At 37.0% G+C, this 25,302-nt stretch overlaps 1 protein-coding gene across 1 annotated transcript in view; it reads left to right on the forward strand.

Moving 5' to 3' along the window:
* Positions 1–25,302, forward strand: part of DYNC2H1 (dynein cytoplasmic 2 heavy chain 1) — a 138,895-nt gene that overhangs the window by 100,437 nt on the left and 13,156 nt on the right. Inside the window, exons 83-85 of the mRNA XM_042862562.1 lie at positions 3,101–3,217; positions 11,197–11,406; positions 15,356–15,445. Coding sequence (XP_042718496.1) covers positions 3,101–3,217; positions 11,197–11,406; positions 15,356–15,445 — 417 coding nt within the window. The remainder of the gene's footprint in view (positions 1–3,100; positions 3,218–11,196; positions 11,407–15,355; positions 15,446–25,302) is intronic.

The raw sequence follows: 25,302 nt of genomic DNA on the forward strand, positions 1-25,302 counted from the left end.
TTCTAGTCATTCCATGCGAAGCCATGTGGGTTTACTCATTATCTTTATTGTTATCTATAGTTTTCATTCTCTCTTTTAATTTCTCTAAATATTTTTTTCTTGTACTATAATGCAGTAGTCAATAATATAACAGCATATATCCAGAGAAACCCTTGAAGCATGAAATAGATGAAAAGGCTGAGGTACTCGATTAATTTTAATAACAGGGCAAACAAATATTGACATTTTAATCTCGACAACCCCACCTTTACTACTATATACAATTTACATTCTCTTAAGATAACAACGCAAGAAAAGCATACAATATATGAATTTTCCACTAAGGAGGAACAAAAGGATTTGGTAATAGTTTCTGTGTACTGTGCATAGTTTTTAGGTGCTCTATCAATTTTTCTCTAAATAGTTTGATGATTATTTTCTCTTACTTAAAATAGACAGTTCCTACAAAGATTTGTGGTTTTGAATAACCGTCTCACCCATCCATGACCAAACAATTTCTGATTGCTTTTATATTTTGATTGCTTTTATTTCCATCCTCTCATATTTCTGTGGTATATATCCTTTTTTATGGTAATTTTTCCCCAATTTCTCTCATATTCAAAATATTTAGATGTGTATTTGAACTGTATCTGTACAATATACAAGGGTTTTTAAGAATATATGTATTTAAAGAATACATTGAGATTATGAAGGTAAGCGTTCAAAGGTTAGGTATTGTAAAAATATTCTGATTCTGATTATCGTCTTTGATACAAATATGATCAGATTTTCGGATTGCTTAGTATTGTAACTATATCTGTCTGCTTTGTACCTTTCCAAAATAGATTGCAAAAGATCTACATGCATCTGGGTCTGTTCACTTCCAGGGCTCTCTTTGTGGTCATAGAACCGTCATGTTTAAGGCATGATGGATTTTATTGTAGAGTAGGTAACTGATTGTAAGACGGCCTGTTGATAGCACCTCACATATTGTAATACAGTGAGAGGAGCTGACTATTCCTTGAGGTGTAAAATTAGGTTTTCAGAAAATAAAAAGCTTCAATCTAAATTCTACAACATAGACCCGTCTGTACGAAGTATTCACACAATAGGCAGGAGTTCTGAAGAACAGCGTAGCCCACTTAAGATCTGTCTGTTGGATATGTAGGAAGGAAAAGGTAGCAATCTTGGTGATTTACATGCTTTAAGTAAATGCTTAAAGGTATCTGTGATGTTTTTGCACTCGTCAGTGGTAAATTCAATTTAAGTGACTATGCACAGTGGCCTCCCTCACTCCAAAAGGTACTTTTTGTCCTTAAATTCAGATGGCTAATCACATTCCCTTTTTCATCTGTGTCAAGGTCTCACTCCATGCACTCAACCAGTGTGCGCACGTTTCTGCCCTGCCACATCTTGGGCCTGTTTTTGTCCTTTCTATGACTCCCATGAAAATCAAATTTGTTATGTATAAACTTATTTGCTTTGCCTAGAGATGAGTACAGCTCCCATGGAGAGAACTGTTCATCTTCTCTGAGATCTGGAAGAATCACAGAGTATGCAGAATTCTTTAGGAGAACAGATCATATTTTCATTTGTGATGGAACTAAAAAATGCTTTTTTTTTTTTTTTTCTTCAGAATTACCTTATTATTTATCAGTACTATTTTGGCTTGTCTAAAAGCATCTTTAAACATATTATTCTAAAAATAGGTTTATGTATTATATATTATATTGATATTTTATATATACTCAGAGGGTGTACCCAGGGTGATGGAGCACTGGAACAGGCTGCCCAGGGAGGTGGTGGAGTCTCCTTCTCTGGAGATGTTCAAGACCTGCCTGGATGCCCACCTGTGTGACCTGCTGTAGGGAACCTGCTTTGGCAGGGGGGTTGGACTCGATGATCTCTGGAGGTCCCTTCCAACCCCTACAATTCTGTGATTCTGTGACTTGTAGTTTATAACACATTCATCTTAATATCTGGATTTGTGTCTTGTGAGATGTTTAACATAAATATAAACTACAGTAACTGTTATAAATGTTAGAGTATATATAAATGTTAGAGTTTAGTGTAGAACCATCTTGTAGAGCTTCATATTGAGGCTGGTTAAAAAAAAAAAAAAAGCTGATATTTGCTTCAGCAAAATAAAACTTATCAGGAAAACAAAAGGATGTGGTACTTCCCTGTGTATGTTTCAACAAAAGAAAGTAAGTCAAAACTCAGCAGATACATCTTGATTTAATATGCTACCAATTAAATCATCCAATTCTTTTGACCAGTTAACAAAATTTATATTATCAAGCTTAGTACTTTGAAGTCAAGTAAAAGAGAGTAAGTCTTTCTATAACATGTCTTGCAAAAACATTCTGTGAAAAGTAACTGAAATTCACTTAACGAACTTCAAATATCCTTGCTTAAGGGTCACACTGCTTTTTCTCTGTGTAAGTTTAATTGCAGTATCTCCTTAAGAACACGTGCATATGTTTTATCAATTTGGAGTTTCCAGGATTGCTAGTAAGAAGAATCAGCTGGATTTCATAAACTGAGAGCTCCCCTTCTTTCTGAGAGTTTGGTAGTTATTCTTTTAATTACTTAAAAGTGTATTCACTCATTTAAAAAGAGAAATAATGTTTTCTAAGTGAGCAAATACACATTTAACTAATCTGAGCTAGCAAGGACAAAGAAAGAGATCCAGGGGAGATGAGAATGAATTTATTATAATTCTCTTGGAGTCTTATTGCCTGATACATACTGTATATGTTTAGTATGTACTCTGTTGTGTTATTGATATTTTTTTAGCCCAAGCTTTTTTCTGTAGATTATGTGGAAAAGAGGATTTTGATTGAATTATTCACCTCATTAGTTTTTAAATTACAGTTGAACACAGGCAGTGAATATGATAAGAAAAATAAAGAAGGAAGGTTTTTGATTTGAGCTTAATCTGAATGAGGCTCAGGTATATGGTTGTATATGGATATTGCCTGTGATTTAATAGATGATGATAAATAAAGTATGCAGAAAAGTGTAGTCCATAGATAAATTAGAAAGTGTTTGCTTCTTGCATTTTTGTACATTTTTATTTATCCTTCTTCATGATCTGCCTTTGTTTTCCAATGCTCAGGTCATTTCACAGCTTCGGATACTGAGCAGATCAGTAAGTGCTGGCTGCAAATTTGACAGAGAAATATGGACAGCTGAACTTTCACCTATTCTCAGCCTATGGAAGAAACTTAATCAGGTAAGAAAGTAGCTCTGAAAAGACAACTTTTTTTTTTTTTCTTCCCAGTAACTACATTAAAAGTTTAACAAATTGTCTTGGATAGTGAAACATAAGGAACTTAGCAGTAAATGAAATGCATTTGAGGTGGGAAGTAATGTTACATGTATGTAATTAGCTATGAAGTCTGCATGTGGTATAATAGCCTCTCTCTTTCTCCTTCATATGGAATCGAGACCACGCTCATAAGACATGATTAACATCTTATTTTGTATTCACAAAATGTTTTTCTTATACAGCATTGAAATATGCTCACTAGCTTTAAGCTGCTGATTCATTTAAATCCCTTCTACAAAGCTTTCCATATCACTTCCTTTTTGTTTGACTGGGTTCAGCTTGGTGGCTGTTTTTTTCATGTGTGATACAAACCTTGGTTTCCAGTCATTTTTTGTTGGTCTTCATTTAGCTGTAATGTGTGCACATTGTCTTTGAAATGCAGGTACTAGGCATGCTAGGGGAAGATTTTTCTCACCAAACGTCAGATGCCTACTTAGACAGGAGGCCATATTTTCTCCTCAGTTCTAAGAAATAGAGCAGAGACATCACAGCCTAAAAATATATCTTGTACATAAGAACACTGGTATGAGAAAAACCTTTCCCTTACTTAGATAATAGCACACAAAAGAGTGACATGAGGTATACATTAGAATTCACAATTACATTTTGAAATGTCTCAGATCCATTTCTTACGCATACTAAGTGTATGATAAATCAAATTTTTGTCAAAATAATCTCTTGCTACTAAATAATTCATGATGAAATCTGCCAGCCCTGAAACGGACTGTTGTTAATCAGGTCTGTGATCCTATAAAGAATAGCAGTATATTTCAGTGTGACACCTTCCATTATACCTTGCTAATGGGAGGTTGGTTCTTTACATACCTTTATGCCTGCAATCCTTCTGTTCCAGAGTTCTGATGAAACAGTTCCATACATACATATGTACACATATACAATCAGAAAATTAGATATTTTGATAGCAATGTTTGGTAGGCTGGTAAATGAGGCAGTTTTAAACTCTACTACATTAATACTTGCAGCACCCACTGCTAGCAATTAGTTCTTTTGCATTATTAATCATTAGTACTACACATACAAAGCACTTACTCTTTAAAACTTGTATCATGAATTGTTGTATCTGTACAGCATCATGAATAAGGAAGCATGTATTTTTTTTGCTGTGGCCCTTGGTGATCTTAGTTACCCAGGTGAAGGTAATCAAGCCTTAGAGTTCCGTGTCAGGGAAAGCAGGACTCAAATGAGGTCTTTTCTATTGCCCTCAAATTTGAGATCCTCTTTTATAAGAGTTTTCAGTTGCAAAATGTGTCTTAATCCTTTATCCCTTTATCTTTAACGGTGCAATGCTTTGGTGGAGTGTTGTTTTTTGTTTTTGTTTTTTTTTGTTTTTTTTTGTGCTGTAGCAGGTAACTAACTTAATCACTTAGCTATTTTTCTTTACTTGTATCATCTTGTCATAAAGCAGAAGCAGTCTTTCCAGATCTTAACATTGCCCTTCAACAGTGACCAGCAGATGACCATTGGCTAGTTTTGTTCATAGTTCACAGAATCACAGAATCACAGAATTGTAGGGGTTGAAGGGACCTCCAGAGATCATCGAGTCCAACCCCCCTGCCAAAGCAGGTTCCCTACAGCAGGTCGCACAGGTAGGCATCCAGGCAGGTCTTGATCATCTCCAGAGAAGGAGACTCCACCACCTCCCTGGGCAGCCTGTTCCAGTGCTCCGTCACCTCACTGTAAAGAAGTTCTTGCGCACATTTGTGCGGAACTTCCTATGCTGCAGTTTCCAGCCGTTTCCCCTTGTCCTGTCTCCACTCACCACTGAAAAGAGTCCGGCCTCGCCATTCTGCCCCCCACACCTTAGATATTTATAGACCTGGATCAGGTCCCCTCTCAGTCTTTTCTCAAGGCTGAACAGACCCAGTTCACTCAGCCTTTCTTCATAGGGGAGATGCTCCAGGCCCTTCACCATCTTCGTGGCCCTCCGCTGGACTCTTTCCAAGAGATCCCTGTCTTTTTTGTACTGGGGAGCCCAGAACTGGACGCAGTACTCCAGATGAGGCCTTACCAGGGCAGAGTAGAGGAGGAGGATCACCTCCCCAGACCTGCTGGCCACGCTCTTTTTAATGCATCCCAGGATGCCATTGGCCTTTTTGGCCACAAGGGCACACTGCTGGCTCATGGCCAACCTGTCGTCCACCAGGACACCCAGGTCCCTCTCTGCAGAGCTCCCCTCCAGCAGGTCATCCCCCAACCTGTACTGGTGCATGCAATTATTCCTCCGCAGATGCAAGACTCTACACTTGCTTTTGTTAAACCTCATCCGGTTATTTTTTGCCCAGCTCTCCAGCCTATCCAGGTCTTGCTGAATGGCAACACAGCCTTCAGGCGTGTCAGCCAAAAGTTAGCACAGTTCTCTTTTTAGCCTGTAACTTTTAAAGCCTTTACTGTCCCATACTTAACACCAGGAGACACCTGGTGAATTCCTTGTCAAAAAACAAGTTGTCTTCACAGATTGATTGCAAGCTTAGAAGATCATTCCTGGGACCTCATAGTAATGGTCTAGCTAGTATGGCCTTTTCCTAGCAGTAGCAGTTTTACCATTGACCATCTTTCATTTTCCCCATGAGTTACCATGTAGTTTGTAAAGCATAGAGAACTGAGCAACTAGTTTCTTTCAAAGATTTTGGTTTGTGGATGTGAAAGTAGATATTCTTGACGCGCTATACCTGAAAACTTCCTTAGAGATGCAAAATGTTCTTTTTGATCTGTGTTGTAATAAGGGCTCAGTTTAGTCACCTTAAACAATGCTTTGCTTACAGTATCAGAAATCATTACAGATTCATGACCAGGTATAACACAGAAGCTGCAGGAGACCTGTGATCTGCTGGGTAGGATGCAGAGGCAAAGTGAGACATTTCAAATATCACTAGATGCACACCTGAACCAAGATCATGGTGCCTATCTATACTTCTGCTTCATTCTAAATAGAGGAAAAAGTATCACTGTGCATCTAGAAAGAAATCCATATTAGATTTACATTTTTACTGCAGTGTGTGGGGAAAAAAAAAGAGAACAAAAAGATTATTCAACTTTGTTTGGCTTTCTAACATTTTTCTGCTATTAATAGGGTGGTTTTTTTTTTTGTCATTTGTAGATCTCCCTTAGAATAGGATGATGTCTAGCCTGATGTAGTTTTTTTGGTGAGAATGTCTGCATAAGTTTCAAAACATATACGTATATATGCCTTTTATCAGTACTTGCTTTAATAATAGTCTGCTTGCTTTACATTCTAAAAAGGCTTAAACATCTAAAAAAATTTACATACATTGCTACATTACAATTCTTTATTCATTGTTTAATGTTGGTTTTCAGAAGTTTTACATAAAGATCTGGAAATTGAAATAAAGAAAATAGTTGAATTGCTGCTCAAGTTAAGATCCACACATGATTTTCTTGCGTGAATGAACACAGCATAGTAGCTAAAGTGATCTCCTGATTACAAAGAAGTAAAATCACAAAAAACTGTTAAATCCTATGCCTGTGAAGTTTCTTTAATTTATTCTCAGTTCTGGAAGCATATCTTTTTTATGTAGCTGCAGGCTATCATCTTTTTTTTTTTCTTTTATCTGTTGGATACAGGTATTAGTAAAGTAGAAGCAGATGGGATAGATGCTAACAAGACCTTCAGTATCTCTTACAGGAAGTGTCTTCTTCCTGTCAAATGTCAAACTCCCAGTGGTAGTTGGAAATACTGGTTTACTGTTTCAAACTGTCTGAGTCTCAGGAAGTATAGATCCATATAGATCTGTAATCTAGTACAGGTCTTAATTGATTCTAGTTAACATAATTTTAAAGCTGTTTTTAAAATAACTTTTTATTCCAAAGGCAGAAGTGCAGCAGAGGCTCATTATAGAGCTTCATATGTAGACAAACGTTAACTGTGTTTTTCAAACATTTTTATTCCAGCTCTGAGTATATGTAGTCAGTTAATCAAGGATTAACTCAAGAAAGACTATCTTACAAGTGCCATGAAAATAGTTATTCAGCATCTAAGTGCTGATGATTCTGAAGCATGAGAAAATTTACAGCTTTACTTAGATGTGACTTATATAATGTCTACTGAAATAATTTATCATAATCTTCAAATGTGCATATATGTTTTTCTGTGCTCTGTCAATACGGTATTTTTGTGAGTGTTCGAGTTCAGATAAAACAATAAATAGCAACTGACTACATGTTTCTCTGAACTGAATGTCAGTATTTAAACCAATAAAATTAGTATGGAGCACATAATCAGTGGTAGAATTTAAGTAGACAAAGAATTTGGGAAATCAACAATAAAACACGTTTTACCTGATACTGGCCAGCATGGTGGTTTTACACTGATGGCTAGTTAAAGTCCACCGTGCTGCTGTGATACAGAATCTTTTCACACTACCATTTATGTTAGCTTCCTTTGAAAATACTCGTTTTTATTCTTAGTGTTAGAGAGCACCTTTGTAATAAATACTGACCTAAAACTGTTGCAGTGCCTCTCATAGTGATTTAGTAATAGCTTAACTCTAATCAAATTAATTAAACTCTCATGAACCTGCCCTTAAGTTAAAAAAGGAAAAAAAAAGGAACCTACCACACAAGCCACTTATGCTCAGTATAAGCTTGCATACAAGATTATTTACCAATGAAAATGAAGGCTCTACTAAATAACTTGTCAAACAGTTGTTACACAAGATTTTAGATGTGTCTTCCTTGATGTCAGTTGATGTCCCTTTGTGTCGAACAGCACCATCAGGCTAATCCAGTCTCGTTGTGTTCTGTTGTATTTCCTCCTCTCACGCTACCTTCTGCCATGACAGCCTAGACCAGGTCCCATAAAAGAACATGATTGTTCCATAGTGATGTACAGCACTGTCCAAAATAATGCTGGCATTGCCCATCATACAATAGTTTTCAGGGAAGTGCAAACATTGCAGGCTGCAATTGCAGGCTGTAGCTGGGGCTGCATAAGTATTCTGCCATGTCCAAATGACGGCCTGCTGCAAACAGAGACAAGAGTAAGTGCTGATTTTGTTTGCAGGATGGATGCATTTTTTTGCCTTGCTTAGGGGAAACTCTTTAATACTTCTATCAAAGTTAAAAGGCCCACTCATACTAAAAATTCTGAAACTTTCAAAGCAGCATTTGCTGAATAGAAGATCATAAGCTGTCATGGCTGACAAAATCATGCGCTCTGTCTTCTGCTGTATTTGTAAACTGAAGGTTAACTAATTGTTTTTATAATGTTGCAAAATGCTACAAGACAATTGAAAATCAGTGCGTTGCTGCTCTTTAATCTGAAGGATAGAAACCTCAGCTTTAAGAAAAGAGCATTACTTTTTTAACCAAGGAAAATCAATGAAATGGGAATAGGCAGCCATTCTTTCATGTCTTTTCAGCAAAGAAATAATTGTATAATACATAGTAAAACCTTTATATCTAAACAAGTAGCCAGAGATACAGGAGGGCAGAATAAGTACATCAGAAGACCAATGAAAGATTCCAAGAAGCACCACAAACGAAACTGAATTTAGAATCAAATGCAGAACTAATCAAATGCAGAAAATATATTTTCGTTATAGCTGTTACATTTCTGAGGATACAGCTTTCAGAACATACAGGGGGTTGAAAAAGCTGAGTTCCAGAAGATTGCGCAGGAAAGCTTTGAGCAGCTTAGGTGAGACTGTAAAAAATCTTACATTGTACAGAGATAGGAACAAGTATAGAACGGAGCGAGGGAAAATGATGAAAGTCTCAAAATACATCTAATTTAATATTGGTAGTATTATATAGCATTTAATGCTAAAGATTAGAACCTGTTTTCAAATTTCTTATCATTAGGAAAGAGCGCTCAATGCTTCAGAAGTTCTTCATCTTAATTTCCAAGCAGGTCATGAGAATATTTTTAAAGCTGATGTGAGTTATGTGCATAATAGATTTTAAGGGAATGTAATAGAAGGTTAAACGTATAAGCTGATATTGGTATTCACGTTTAATTTTGCTATAAAAGTGACAGATGGGTTCTTTTAACAAATTCCCAGGAGAAAGCATTACAAAATGAATGCATGGCATAGGAGACAGTTATATAATGGACAGCATGGAGGAACTTGGAGGCCTCCTACTTCATGAAATTTGTCGTGAATGGAGATGGGATATGTGAAAGACTGAGCAAAGCAGTGTCTTTTTTTCTATCCCTTTTTGCAATTAAATATTCCAACAAGAAATGATCAACTGGACTGTGCTGCAGAACCAAGAAGTATTTTATATCAAATATGATCTGGAGCACAAATCACATAATTACATTCTTACTATTCAATGAACTATCACCTTAGAAGAACCGAAGTAAAAGTCACACTGTGATTTCAGGATTCATGTAAAGACAAAATTCAAAACTTGGCTTTTATAAATGCTGTATGTTTTTTACACTTTGAACAGTGAGTTTGTTGTATACCATTTTCATGGTGTGGGGAGGACCTCATCCATCATTTTACAATCAGTCATAATGTTAAGTTTATTAGTCTTTTCAGTTAGCATTATGTTATGCTTAGTACTTGAGCATTCCGATAGAGTTCCTGGGAAAGATTATGGAGGCAAACATCCGGTGTGTTTTGGGTAGCAAGATGCCATTACAGATTTAGAGAAAGAGACACCCTTGTCCAGGCAATTAGTTCTTTACAGAGAGCCATCAGCCCTATAGGTGCAACCGTGTGAGTTACATAGGAGCTGTATTCGTTTAAGCTTTTTCTCCATCCCTTGTGTCCCCGGGTTGTTTTATGGTTTAATTTTGTTTTTTTCCTCTTTTGTTATTGCTCAAAGAACAACTTGCTAGACAGCTTTTCTTAGAATTGCTCAGTAGTTGATATCAGTGGCTCTGGTTTTGTCTCATGGGAAGGGATTCTTCTTGCAGTGTAACAGAAGTTTCCACTGTTGATCTGCAGACATGCAGTAACTGTCAGCTTGAAACACACTACTACTACTGGACAATTTAACAAAGCAAACTCTGTTGCTGTTTAATATTCACTCCACTGTGAATAGATACCATGTGGAACTGGGCAAGGTTTATAAATACTGGTAACAAATATGTTTGTGTTGTACTTAGTATGTGGTTATTCTTTGTGATACACAAAAATTAAAACTGTGTGCTTAGTTTTTGAAATGTATTGTACTCTGAAATGCAGTTTGTTTCTTAACAGAACAGTCCCACTATCTATACTGTTAATTATAAAACAGATTGCTTCAATTTTCCTGTTACTAAATGTAGTTCCTTAAGTAAGACATCTTATTCTATATCAAGATAATAAATACCAGGCGTCGGAAATAAATGAACGTGATAAGAAAAAGAGATGTATAGAATTGCATCTATCTAAAATCAAGTTCTGTATGACTGTATCTATCTTGTATCTAAGAGATACAGTGATCCTGCTAATCACTTTTTTTGGGATGAAGTGTATGAACTCTCTGCTTTGCCTGTCATAATTTATGAAATAACTGTGTTGTCTGACCAGAGCAAAAGCTGTATCTGCAACATGGTGCATACTGACCAACGCAGTCTTGTTATGCAGAGTATGCTACTGATTATTATATTGGCATATTAGCATAAATACCATTAACAGTGATTTAGATAAATAATTTTAAGGAATTCCAGTGCTTTTAAACTAAGGAGGTGAACAGAGTTGCCTGAGGTTGGTGCCTTTACTGAGTATCACAGGGATAATAGTGAGAAAGTGGTGTATTTTTGATTCAGTCTCCAGAAGAAGGGAATGTCTGAACTACTTCACAGATACCAAGGTCTTTTGAGGTATCGAAAATCAAACAAAGAATATGTGCTATAACATCATAGTCTCCCTCAGTTTATTAACTGGATGTCATGTGTTCTGTTTTAGAATTCTAACCTGATTCATCAGAAGGTGACTCCTCCTGTGGAGCAACAAGGATCTCCAATCTTATCATTCATTACTCTTGAACAATTTAGTGCTATTCGCCTTGTGCAAAGTGTCCATCAGTCACTTGCTTCTTTAAGTAAAGTCATTAGAGGTACCTCATTACTGAGTTCTGAAGTACAAAGGCTTGCAAGTGCTCTGATAAATCAGAAGGTAAGTACTCTTTCATAAGTTTATATTTAAAGCGATGAAAATGAAAACTCAGTGATATTCTGGTACATATATTTATGTCACTATTTATTCTAAGCTTTTTTTTATTAACAGTTACTCTAAAATGGATCAGTGAGTTCCAGAGATTCTTAAACATTCTTTTGGGTGGTGATTATACTTAAGAGTTCAAAATGGATTCTCAGATGTGTCATGGAGGTTCAATACTGTCTGAAGGCCCTGAGTAGAGCAGGTTATTTCTCTCCTTTAACAAATGGCTGTCTATGTTACAAACAGCTATTTTTAAGCAATCACAAGCAACTTCCAGTATTAAAACATAGCCATTTTACATCTTGGAGTTTAAGCACATCTGTGCAGCTCTTATGGTTAACATATTGTTGCTAAATAAGTTATATGTTGTTTGGAGATAAGTACCCTTTGCACCCTCAGTAAATTCGCAGATGACACCAAATTGGCTGGAAGTGTGGATCTGCCTGGGGGTAGCGAGGCCCTACAGAGGGATCTGGACAGGCTGGAGAGCTGGGCTGGAGCCAATGGGATGAGTTTCAACAAGGCCAAATGCCGGGTCCTGCACTTCGGCCACAACAACCCCAGGCGACGCTACAGGCTTGGGGCGGTGTGGCTGGAGGACTGCGTAGAGGAAATGGACCTGGGGGTATTGATTGATGCTCGGCTGAACATGAGCCGACAGTGTGCCCAGGTGGCCAAGAAGGCCAATGGCATCCTGGCTTGCATCAGAAACAGTGTTGCAAGCAGGAGCAGAGAGGTGATTGTTCCCCTATATTCAGCACTCGTGAGGCCGCACCTCGAGTACTGTGTCCAGTTTTGGGCCCCTCACTGCAAGAAAGATATTGAGGCCCTGGAACGTGTTCAAAGAAGGGCAACAAAGCTGGTGAGGGGTCTGGAACACAGGCCATATGAGGAGAGGCTGAAGGAGCTGGGAATGTTCAGCCTGGAGAAGAGGAGGCTCAGGGGAGACCTTATTGCTCTCTATAACTTCCTGAAGGAGGTTGTAGTGAGCTGGGGGTCGGCCTCTTCTCTCGTGTCATTAGTGATAGGACCAGGGGGAATGGTTTCAAGCTACGGCAGGGGAGATTCAGGCTGGACATGAGGAAGTATTACTTTTCAGAAAGGGTGGTCAGGCACTGGAATGGACTGCCCAGGGAGGTGGTGGAATCACCGACCCTGGGGGTGTTCAAGGAAAGGCTGGATGTTGTGTTGAGGGACATGGTTTAGTAGGAGCTATTGGGAATAGGTGAACGGTTGGACTGGGTGATCTTTTAGGTCTTTTCCAACCTTAGTGATTCTATGATTCTATGATTCTATGATTCTAAGTAAATTCATTATCTGGAAACCTTCCAGATGGCCTTCGGTTTTCAGAATGCTTTTTTGATGTTTCTCTTCAAAAGAAAAAATTATCCATTGAAAAAGCCTCTGGTTAGCTGTATGTATAAAGGTTGCATATATATGTGTGAGTTATCTATATAAATATTTAATTTACTAATATTTATGGTCTTTAATAACTAACAGAAACATGTTCTTTATAGAATGAAGCCCAGAAAAGTGTTGTTTCAACTGTTTGCAAAAGCTTCTGAGTATATTACATTTTCATTAAGCTTTTTCTTACAGACAAATCCGCTAAGATTAGAAGTTGTTTGATAGTATTTCCATTCCAAATACGAAATCATTCTATACAAGTCAAATATATTAGCCAGTAAAACATGTAAATCTGTCCCCATTCTCCATTTTTAGATTTTCATAAAGTTTTACTGCAGTCATAATCACAGTCTGCAGTCTGCAGCTATTCGTTATGGATTACTGCCATACCACACCAGGCATGTACCTATCAGATTAACCTATCATATTGCCCTATATTCTTGATTTATGAGAAAAGTAACTGAAATTGATAGATCTGTTTTATCCATCAAAATGGACTTGTTTATAAAGTAGTACAATTAGCGTCTGCAAATTGCCACACACTATCAGTAATAGCTTAATAATTGTATTCCAAAGATAGTCAAACATTCATGTGAAACTCAGTGCTTTTTTCCACCTGTAGCAATTTATCATTTGTCTTGATGATAATACGTAGATATTGAGACTCCCTCTACAATGGAAAGTAATTCCCAAATATTTGGTTTATCTGCACGTGTGGAACAACTCCCGCTTCAAATCATGTTATGTTATTTATTGATCTGTCAAATTTCTAAATAAAATAAAAATTAGTTAGTCTTTTTAGATTAACAAAACAGCATTTGTGAGCAAAATAGCCATACAATTAGGATAAATGAGCATTTTTATGTAGCAGTCTCATTGTCTTTTTAAACACATTTTGACTGCATGGTTGAAAATGGTGCTAAAGTACAAGTCACAGTAAATGCAAAGGAAACATATAATGTATAATGGTCATTTCTTAGTATTTATAGTTACATTTCTTCTCATTGAGCAAGTTTGGGTTCCTTGTGTGCTTGAGTTGCACCCTTAAATTGGAAGCAGCAGGAGCTATGAAGCCAATCACTGTCACAAAAATGTACTTAACGATTCTGTGCATTTTTATCACTCCCAAGCATCAGTTCAGTGCTTCCTGATCTGTTGAATGAAGTATTTCTGGCATTTTTTTATGCGTAATTAACCATTTACCTTGACACAGATCACTTTATTGGATTGTGACCATAAAGCAATCTTTTCAGCAGCTCTCCAGAGAGACTAATAGCAGTCTCTTGTAATCACAGCAACTAGATCTCTGTATATTTGCCATCTGAAGTGATTTGCTTAATGCTTTTTCTCTACACTTATGTTTATTTTAATGTGGTTGTGAATTAGCTAATAAAGGAGTATTTAAAAAAAAACTTACATTTGAAAAGAACAAATTCTTTAGTTTTAAGATTACAGCATGTGAAGAAGCTGCTAGAATACAAAAAAAAAGTGAAAATAAATGTATGACTTCAGTTAGTAAGTCTGATTTCAACAATTGATTTCAATAGCTGATTTCAACAATTATTGTTGTTTATGCAAAATTGAAATGTTAATATGCCTCCATACTAACAATTAGCTAACATCTTTCTTTTTGCCTTAGATTAATTTAGATTGATATATTATCAGTGTAAGTTGAATGCCTTCTAAATGACAGTGAAGTGAGCTGTCCATAAATGTGTATCTATTAAGAGCCTGCAAAAATTGAAGGATAATGTTTGCTCTATTCAAAAAGTAACTAATTATGCAATAAAGCATGCAGCTTTATGTAAAGTATAAATATATAAACTGCTTTATAAACTTGTTCTATAGATAAACAGAATTTGTGTTCAAAGGTCCAAAAACTTTTTTATCTATAAAGTAGACATGACAGATACTTTGAAAGATCACAGAATCACAGAATGGCGAGCGTTGGAAGGGACCTCAAGGATCATGAATCTCCAATCCCCCTGCCACATGCAGGGCCACCAGTCTCCCCATTTAATGCTAGACCAGGCTGCCCAGGGCCAAAAGGATACCTTCTTATAAGAAGTCCTGTGATCAAATTATGAAAATCTGTTCAATGCATAGCAGTTAGATCAGGAACTTCAATGAAAGCCCACCTGCAAATGTTAAACAGTGTAAACTGAGATATTTAATACTAAACTTATGTAGTACTATGCAGTTTTTACCAGATGGTATTTTATGCCAATTCTTTTTTATTTTTTTTTGGAACTTACTGATGTTTCTTCATTGAATAGTAGAGGTTCTTGCAAGTTCTCCATCTTTGTGAGTCCCATAAAGAATTTACAAAACGAAGACCTTCCTATTAGTGGTTATATGCTTTCATTATTATATTACTTGTAGTGCCTTCTTTTGTAGAAATATTTTATTACCAGGTTATTTCACTTCATTCAGATTACTAGATTAAAATGAAGTAGTTTTGAAATACTTTCTTTCAGTAAGTATCCTTTTATTTCAGTGTCCCCTCACATGGCAAAGCAAGTGGGAAGGTCCAGAAGATCCTTTACAATATATTAGAAGTCTTGTAGCTCGAGCACTTGCCATACAGGTAATTTTAAAGAGTCATTTTAACTCAGTATTTTGGTGTTCAGTGACACAGTATATCATATGTATTGCATTATAGTAGTTAGAATTTGTATGATGAAGCTTGTTAAAATGAAAACAGCAGACAAAGCAATTTGAAGTCTGTAACTTCATAATTAAGTTAAAAATACTGAGTAAAGTTGTTATGTACTTTACAATGGCCTTAGATTCCAATCAGTAGTGTCTTTGTGATGAACTGTGGAGGATAAAAAGATACTCAGATTTTTCTAAGTAAAGGCATAACCTTCAATCTGGTGGAGAGACATGTACAAAAGAGTAAGAGAACCAATTTCATAGAGATAATGTAGAAGCTAAAAGACTAGTCTTCAAATACAGAAAATGTCTGCCTCCTCCAGTTTTACAAGGGGATTATTTAGAGGATGCATAGTCTGACAACAGTTTTGTCAATCAAGAAAGAAGAGAAAGTTCAGGATTTAGAATACAGAAGTTGGAAGGACCTTCAAAGATTGAGTGCAACTGCCTGACCACTTCAGAGTTAACCAAAAGTTAAGGCACATTAATAAGAACATTATCAAAATGCTTCTTGAACACTGACAAACATGGACATCAGTCATCTGTTCTAGGAAGCCAGTTCTGGCCACCCTAACAATATAGGAACACTTCCTACCGCCCAGTCTGACATCCCATGACTCAGCTCTGTGTTGTTCCCATCCTGCCATTGGTTCTGGGAACGGAACGCAGCACCTCTCTCTGCTTCCCCTCCTTGGGCTGCTGCAGAGCATTGAGGTTGCCTCTTGGCCTCATCCAAACTGGACAGCTCAGGTGACATCTACCTGTCCTCACAGGACATGCCCTCCAGCCTTTTTACCAGCTTTGTTGCCTTCCAGTGGATGTTTTCAAATATCTTAACATTTTTAGATTGTGTGCCTAGAACTGCACACAGAAGAGATGAGGTCACACAAACACTAAATATAGCAGGAGTCACCTCTTTTGACTGCCTGGCTATGCTGTGCTTAATGCTCCCCAGAATGCAATTTGCTGCCAGGGCACACTGTGACACATGCTGAGCTGCTGTCGCCAGTGCCAATCCCTTACTGCTGAGCTGCTTTACAGACACTCTGGATACTTGTCTCCCAGTAGGTATTTGTGTCTGGCATTGCACTGTCCCAGGTGCAGTACCCAGCATTATCTTTGTTGAGCTTCATGCCACTGTTGACTGCCCATCTAGATCTCTCTGCTCCTGTCCGTCTAGATCTCTATATTCCCTGCAGAGTTGACAGCATCTCCCTGCTTAGCATTGCCAGTAAGCTTGCTGAGGCTGTGTTCCATTCCTGCACCCAGACACTGTAAAAGTGCTGAAGTGCACTGTCTCTAGAATTACACGTTGGGGACTGGTGCTTGTGACTTCCAGCCAGGTATAGCCCCATTCACTGCAATCCATTGAGCTCTACTATTCAACCAGTTCATGACCCAGTGTCATGTAAACTTATTTGGTTGGACAGTTTGTCCAGAAGGAATACCATAAGGAAGGACAGCATCAAAGACCTTCCTAAAATCCAGGAAGATTACATCCACTACCTTCCCTTTATCTACCAGGAAGGTCACCTTACCATAGGAGATGAAATTACTTTTCCTTGATGAAACCCTGTTGGCTGTTGTAGTAGAAATGTGAAGTCATGCCTTAAAATAGTGCTTGAGCACGTGGTAGGAAGGCAGGCCAACCCAGGGCAGTGAATGGAATGGGTAGAGCCAGGATCCACCCCTTCCCTGACCTTATTTAAGGGTTACAGTGGAGATGAGTGTATCTCTCTGGAGAATCCTGCATACCTGAGGCCTTCTGAAGGGAAGCAGCTGCTTTTCCTTATTTCTGTGCCTATGGCTGTTGTGTTTGAGCAAATCCTCACTCACTGAAGCCTGGTGCCTTGATACTCTGTCTTGGTTATGCTTTCCATTGTACTGCATTACAGTAGCTTTATCTTTAAACACTTTTCAATGTGCCCCTGGACAATCTTCTCCTTAACATCTTCAGAGACTGAGTTTATGCTAACAAGGTCTTCTCTTATGCCCTTTCTGCAGGTGGGTGTAACTCACAATCTTGCAGTCAGTGGGGACCTCCCCAGAATTCCACAGCCTCTGGTAAATTGTTGAGAGGTGTCCAGATATAAAGTCTGCTCATTCCTTCAGCATTCTGAGGTGAATCCCATCAGGCACTGTGGATTTAGGAGCAGTGAGCTGATACAGCTGGTCCCTTACAATTTCAGCATCCAGACATTTACATTTAGGTAGAAATATCTTTAGTTAAAGTACTTGAATTGACAGGAGAGTTATATTGACAGAGAGATAGAAGTGATGTATTTATCTGCCCACTATAAATTAATATTGAAGGACACAAGTGTAGTATTTTGAATTTCTGTAGAAAGTTTTTTCAGAAGTGACCAGTCTTCTGTTGGCTCCAGACATGAAACAAAGATCATATGTTTTTGACAGTCTTGTCTGGTGGTATATGACACAAATTTCAACATTAGTGTTGATTTATATTCAGAAAGAAGATTTGAGAAGGAACATGATTTCTAGTCATAAACTTTTCTAGAGAAACTACCCAATGGAAGTTTCTGAAGTATTCATAAGATTCTTGTTATGCAAATCATTTATTTTGGTTAGTGCTTAATTTTACTTAATTGTCTACTGCAAAAATGGCTCAAACTATGAACAAACAAGTCTGAAAATGTATAGTAGCAAGTGATAATGCATATTCAGATGTTATTTGGTCATATTATTAGAGTTGGGCTTAGTTCCCTGTGTCTTTTGACATTATTATAGTCATTAATAAAAAGCATAACTTATGGCTTTCTCCTACTGTGTGTCAGCTTTGCTTATAATCTTCAAGAGTAACAGTTGGTGACTTCTATCCATTATTTGGTTGTAAGAATTTCCTTACTTCTGTGTTTTCTTAAAATAAGAATTTAAGATTAGAATGCAGGCTTCCTTGTGGAGTACACCTTCCATACAAAGTGGAAATAGTGTAACAGATGAAATTACTGCTAAGTAACAGTAATATATGGTTTTTAACCAAGCAAATTCAGAAAACTTTCCAGAATTTCCATATATTACTCCAGCTAACTATTGACAAATGTGCTGGATTATATCACCATGATAGAAATCTTCCTTTTTCATTGTTCAGACTGTTGACAGTGTTTTGCATTTGATTTATGATTGAATTGTTTACAGCGTAGAAAAAATTTTACTGTCCAAGAGGGACAGCTTATTAAAGCAGACCTTTGCAATAGATATTTAACTGTGTTCTTAGGTTGTAACTTATGTTGGGTTTTTTGTTGTTAGCAAAAACAGAAATCAGTCACAGATGACCAGATAATGATTATTACTTTTGATTATTATTATATTGATTATTATTATTTTGATATAAATTTATGATGTGGAATATATAATACTATTTTGTTTAAAGAAATTCTTGATCAGGCTGTTGTGCTTCTCAAGCTTCTGCTCAAATCTCAAATGAAGCACGTTTTCTGTTTTTACTGTAATATGAATTTTAGCGGAAAACATGGATTCTATCTTATTGTGCACTTAAGTTAAATCATCTTTTTTCCTTAAGTGTGATTCCAATTTATTTTATGCATGTTACACAAAGATTTTGATTCACCTTAATCATTTTTTAATTAGCTTTCATTTTCCTCTGACTTTTCATTATTATTTTATAAATACATTTTATAATTCATTGAATATGTCTTTGGTTTCTCAGGGATTTAATAAAGGCAAATAGACATTCTCATCATTCTGAAAATTATCTTCAAACTTATATTGCAGTGAAGGCCCTATTTTTTTTATTGGTTTAGTTTTATATGAACTCCATCGTGTTTTCCATCATTAACTGTACCTCCCTCTGCTTCTGTCACTGTAAGATAATGACTCCTACCTTCACCATTAGGGAAACTTAGGTTCTGTGTACTTGAAGAGGAAAAAAAAAAAATACATTGAAACTTGAAAGAGGTAAAGAAAGGTTGCTTCTACTAAGGATGCAGTAGGCCTGTACTTAGGCTATTAATTAAAGGCTGCCTTGTCAAAGTATTTACTGCCAGTGCAGAAAATAAAAGCAACTTCTTTGTGACTGGAATCGAATGGTGTTGTATTACAATTTGGGACGCTGTATGGAGAGGCTTCCTTGAAAGCCTTAATTTGTTTAAAAAAAAGAAAAAGATTAAAGTGAACATCTTGGAGGCTTTTCTGAAACTCCAACTGATACAGAGATTCCCAGTGGAAGATATTTTGAAATCATTATTTGGTGTATTTGTTATTATTGGATCCATTACTGTCTTCCAAATCTTACAAAAACAGGAACCTAATATTTACTAAACAGCTAAAATAGGATTATAATGTGTACTGTACTGTATCTTTCAACTTATCAGTTGGTCTTTGTGTAGATATTACAGCTGTAAGCTAAAATGTATGGAATGAGTGTCTTCAGCTATCAGCATTTTTTGATTGCATTGTAGTGCCTTACCTATCTGTCTTGTTTGAGGTGATTTGTTATCTCAGACATTTCTATAGCACAGTTTTGCACCGTTCACAGTGGTGTACTGGTCTGATAATGTATTTGTTTATTGTGTATACTAGTCTTGCATTTCAGTTCTGGATGCCTTAGATTTTGTGTGACCTGCTGAAAAATGTGAGGGAGAGAAAAAAGTGGGCCTGTTTGAACAGCTGTTGTCATAACAGCAAAGCAAAAGTAAAAGAAGGGAAAGCAAGGAAACACTGCTTCAAAATGAAAAGCTATGGCTAAACAGCAATTCATTGCAAATGAATAGTATTTCTCTTAATACTTTGATTGTGAGGAGAGACCATGGCTTTAAAAAGGTAACTGAGCTGGAACCCTAGCATGTGGTTCTGGATGTTTCAAAGGATAGCAGAATCCTTTAAACATGCACTTAAGAAAGCATAATCCAGTGGACTGAAGGGTGTAGTGGATTCCTTCCCTCCTGAGTTCCCTGAGATTATAGGCTGGTGTTTGTCCCCATTTTCCACGTCCTGCAAAGCTTCTGAATTCCAGAATAAGCAGCAAACATGTTCCACACAGACACAGCCAGACATGCAGCCTGACAGAGAGAAGTACCTTCACAGGCAGCTACATGAACGCTGGCAGCACAAATAGCCCTATTGTGTTTCTTTGGTTTTTAGTGCTCAAGAAAAACACCCTCCATGATTCTCTGATTTTTGATCTCTCCACTGGTCTGGTTTCCAATCCCTCAGTCTGCAACAGGCAGCCCAGACCTCTGGCTGATATGGCACGAGGTTTGTGAGAGGATTCCCTCTCCCCACTCTCCCCAGACAGGGAACACATGTGAACAGAAAATAAGTAAAACAGAACTTAAAGGACAGGACAGACTCTGCTGATGCCATTCTTGCTCATCCCTGATCCACTCTGAATCATCCCTTTTCCCAATCTTTGGTACTACCCCTAAATATCCTGCTATATATTCACCCACTCTGGCACTCCATGGAAAGTTTTGTACCCCTTAGAGTTTGCATAGCTTTTCAGTTTCTTTTGATAGATTGCCATAGTGGATTTTGGAGCATGAGCAGTAGCTTGATGGTATGTCTCGTGTGATCTTAGGAGTAGCTGATTTGGATGGATTATGTTGGCTGCATTCCCCACTTTACTGTTGCTCTTCCCATCACTCTGTTTTAATATGTATTTGTCCAGGTATGTGTATAATGCAGAATACTTCAGATTTAGTATTTTAATTAAACACAAGGGTTCCTAAAAATATTGTTCTAAATCTATTATTTTAAATCAAAGTTCAAAATGCTATAGAGAATCCACTTTATCATGAAGAATTCTGTCAAGAATATCAAAACAAAAATGCAACTACAGACTACTATGATCTGCTAAGAACCTGAGCATTAATTAGTTATCACAGCTTCCATCTCATTGCGGTATGATTTCACTTTGTACAGAATTTATCAGCCAGGATTCATTCTTTAAATAACTTTTTTTATCTAAGTGATATCTGCTTTGGAAAAGTAGGGAACAGGGGCACAATAAAAATTTAGATCTTTTATTTCCCTCCTGGAGAAGGCAAATTTGAAGATATAATAGATTTATTGTTGTATCATATCCCCCTTTAATCAATTATTCACTTAAATTAAGTAGTGGCTGTATAGAATAGTAGTAACTTGTAAAGATACACTGTCCAAAGAGGAGTTCTGAAGGCTATGTTGTAAAATAAAAATATCAGACTATTACAGGTCAGTGAAAGTTGTCCACTGAAATATGGTCTGTTTTCCAAGGAAGCTAAAGCAGAAGGTGAACCTTTTTTATGTTCAGAGAGTTGATGTCCTCTTGTGACTTAGCAGGACACTGTGTTCATGTAGGGGCCTGAGGTGGAAGGATTCCTTATTCCTTAAGTTGTTGTTCCTTTTTCCTTTTTTTGTCTTTAAGCACTAGTTGAAAGCTTTACATTCCAAAAATATTGAAATCATTATTCTTTGAATGAAATAAGTCTTACTTCCACACTGAGTCTGCAAGCTGTGCAGTTTTAAATGGAAGTAATGTCAGTGTACAGTGATTATCCCTCATTTGGGAAAATAATTTGTTTTATGTGTGGGGAAAACAGGTTTTGAAATGCAGCATTGGGAAAGGAAAGTTATCTTTACCTGCATTCGGTTTGGTTTCATTGTGAATTATTGAAGCACAATTCCAATGAAATTTAGATCCTCTGCTAAGGGAGGCATCCACAGGTTATGGGTTTTTCCAAAAACTTCAGCCTTATATCTTTTGAAATGTAATTTGTTTCAACAGAATTCAACTCTGTTGATTACATTCTCAATTCTAAGCATGTTTTATGAGTGTAGGTATTTTTTTCATTATTAAACACTACCTTGTAAGCAGAAGTTTGAACAGCATCCTTCATCATACCGCTGAAGAGCTGATGATCTATACGATTGTAGAAAATTGATAGCAGAAGGCAATCACTCATAAAAAGACTTTTATAGTTCATAAAAAAGAAACGGGTTGTTACTGTGCATATTCCAAAAAATTAAAATGATCATTTTTCTGAATCTCAGTTCAATTTGTGGGGTTTTTTTTAGGCAGATTTGTTTATTTTTTAATGTATGGATGCAAGTTACTCTACATACTCCGTAATGAGTGGAAACTGGGTCATGTGTTTAATGTGTGTATGATTTAATGCTGTAGTTTTACACTTTATTAAATCTAATAAAATAAACATCATTCGCTGATCTTTCTCCTTAAGATCCAAGATACATTTTCAGAATGTGGAGAGAAAGATGAACGCACACAGTGCTAAATGTAAATAAACTGTATGTATTCAAATTTTTTAAATTTATGATGTTGATTGCCTCATTTTAAATAACTCATTTTTCATTCTTTCTTTATCATGGACAAAACTGTGATGCAAAAGATAAAACAGAGGGGTAAAATGGATAGTCTAGTCTGAATTTTTAATTTAAAAATATATTTTTTCAAATGTCAGATCCGTTCTAATGAATATATACTGGGTTTGTACCACTGTATTGTAGTATCTCTCTCATAAATGTTAAATATTTAATGTCTAGTTATGCACCCTGAAAGTTTGAGATTTTGCTACATTTCTTTGCGGCACTAAGATCAGCCAAAAGAGAACGTGCACATGCTGAAAAAAAACACTGAATTGAAAGGAAAAAAAGCAATGGTGGTAAGAGTGGTCAGACACCAGACAAACGTGTGCTCCTTAGGAAAGTCTGTGAGATGTTTTCCCTAGGTTATTCCATCTGTCTATCCAGGATACTTGTGAGAACAGGCTTGAATGTGGCATCATGCCATAAAATCACCAACGTTGGAAAAGACCTCTGGGATCATCCTGTCCAGCTGTCAACACAGATATTTCCCTGCTAAACTATGTCCCTTTGAGCAACATCCCAATGCTTCTTGGACACTCCCAGGTCTGTTTCTTCCACACAGTCTTCTAGCCACAATGCTCCAAGCCTGCAGCATTGCTTGGGATTGTGGCCAAAGTGCAGGACCCGGCACTCGGTCTTGTTGAGCTTCATCTCAGTTGGCCTCAGCCCAGCCTGTCCAGATCCCTCTGTAGAACCTTCCTACCCTCAGGCAGATCAACATTTCCTGCCATCTTGGAGGCATCAACATTTATTCATACCCATTTATTACACCAATTTAAAAAAAAATAAATAAATTCTGTGTCTACACAAAGTTATTCCTGGTTGAACAAACTTTTTGATGGTCGGAGCAGTTGTAGCGCTCTCTCAGTGCTACGTAAGTAGCATTAGCATGAGTCAACATGGTGTGTCCCTGGATTCTGTGTGCCAGGACAGGACCAGGCAGTCATGTAGTTGCTTGGTTCTAGTGCAGCTGCATCAGCTGGAGTTTGTTCTGTGATTTCTTTCTTCCTTGTAGAAAAGTAGAGTTCTTTTTTTTTTTTTGGCTGTCATGTTTTTTTGGGATATGTATCCTGTACAGTTAAGCAATTCTGATTAGATTGCTATAGTATGTTTGATAAACTTTGCATACGTACATGAGAGTTAGGATGAGGATTGATAGTTGCTGATAGATGAGAGTTCTGTTAAGCAGGCATGGTTGAGAGATTTTCTTTGAATTTTGGCAGTCTCAAGAGAGGATGTTAGCAGAAAACTGCTAAACAGCTAAAAAACCCAAACCCAGGTTTTGACTGATGACTGCAGCACAAGCGGTCATTATCTCTGAAGAGGAACAAGGAGTGTGAGGGATATGTTTGACTGAAAATCTGTATCTCGTGGGATGTTCACCAGAGAACCATGGTAAAGGAAGCAGTTCTCTGTTGGCTCCCTTTACCACAATACAGCATTCAAGGTGGTACAGTGGAACACACAGCAGTAAACTGTTTCATCGTTAATTGTGCCTGGAATACTGAGTATTCTTTACCTTGTTCAGCCTTGCTAGCTTCATCACAACTGCATTCCTGCTCCAGAGGTCCGCAATGGAATTGACAAACTCACTTTGTCCAAGGATTCGGGTCAGCACTCTCGTCTGTTACCCGTAAATAAATATTATACACCATTATTTTCTGTGCCTGGCAACTTTTTATCAGTGGAAGTTGGAAGTAGGACCATAATCTGTGTTCAATGATTGTCAAGAAAATAACTGAAAGTAGATATTTTTGAGATATGTTAATCAGCAGCTTGTTAGAATTTTGTTACGGCTCTTATGTAGTCATTGTTGTGATATTCTTATTAAACGTAGGAACCAGCAACTCAGAAAAGTTCAGTTACTGTTTTGATGAAAATGAATTAATGCAGTAACCAGAATGAAATTAGATTTGTTAATGCTTCCCTCAGCTGTGCCTTCGTGCACAACCGCTTCTGGCACATTGTTAACTAGCAAGTTGATGCTAATAGACTCAGAATTTGTATGCTCTAACAACATGCCATTGCATTAACATTCAGATTCCCCAAACAAATACAGAACTTCTGAGGCATATTGAACTGAAATGAAGAAATAGTATTATATTTAAAGCACTAAGCAGCAGTTTTTGTTTGTATACTCTAAAATAACAGAATGAAATCCAAAATGAAAAATAAACTGCGACTCTAAACCTTTGCATTTACCATTTAAAAGATAGTATGTACCCATATCATACTATGTGAAATATGGCAGTATTCATTTTATATAGAGTAACTGCAATAGCTCAAGAGTTTTCACAGGAAAAAATTGCCCAGAGGGAGCAATTTGCTTTATGGCAGTCACTCCTGAGTGACCACACTTTCCCCCCCCGTCTGCACTCAGTGCCATAATGAATACCTCTGTCATTTCCTTGCAGTGTAACACAGTTACTTAAGCTGATGTTTTCC

This window comes from Lagopus leucura, unplaced genomic scaffold (assembly GCF_019238085.1).
Source record: "Lagopus leucura isolate 7727_CA_CO unplaced genomic scaffold, USGS_WTPT01 Super-Scaffold_702, whole genome shotgun sequence".
In the NCBI taxonomy this organism is placed as follows: Eukaryota; Metazoa; Chordata; class Aves; order Galliformes; family Phasianidae; genus Lagopus; species Lagopus leucura.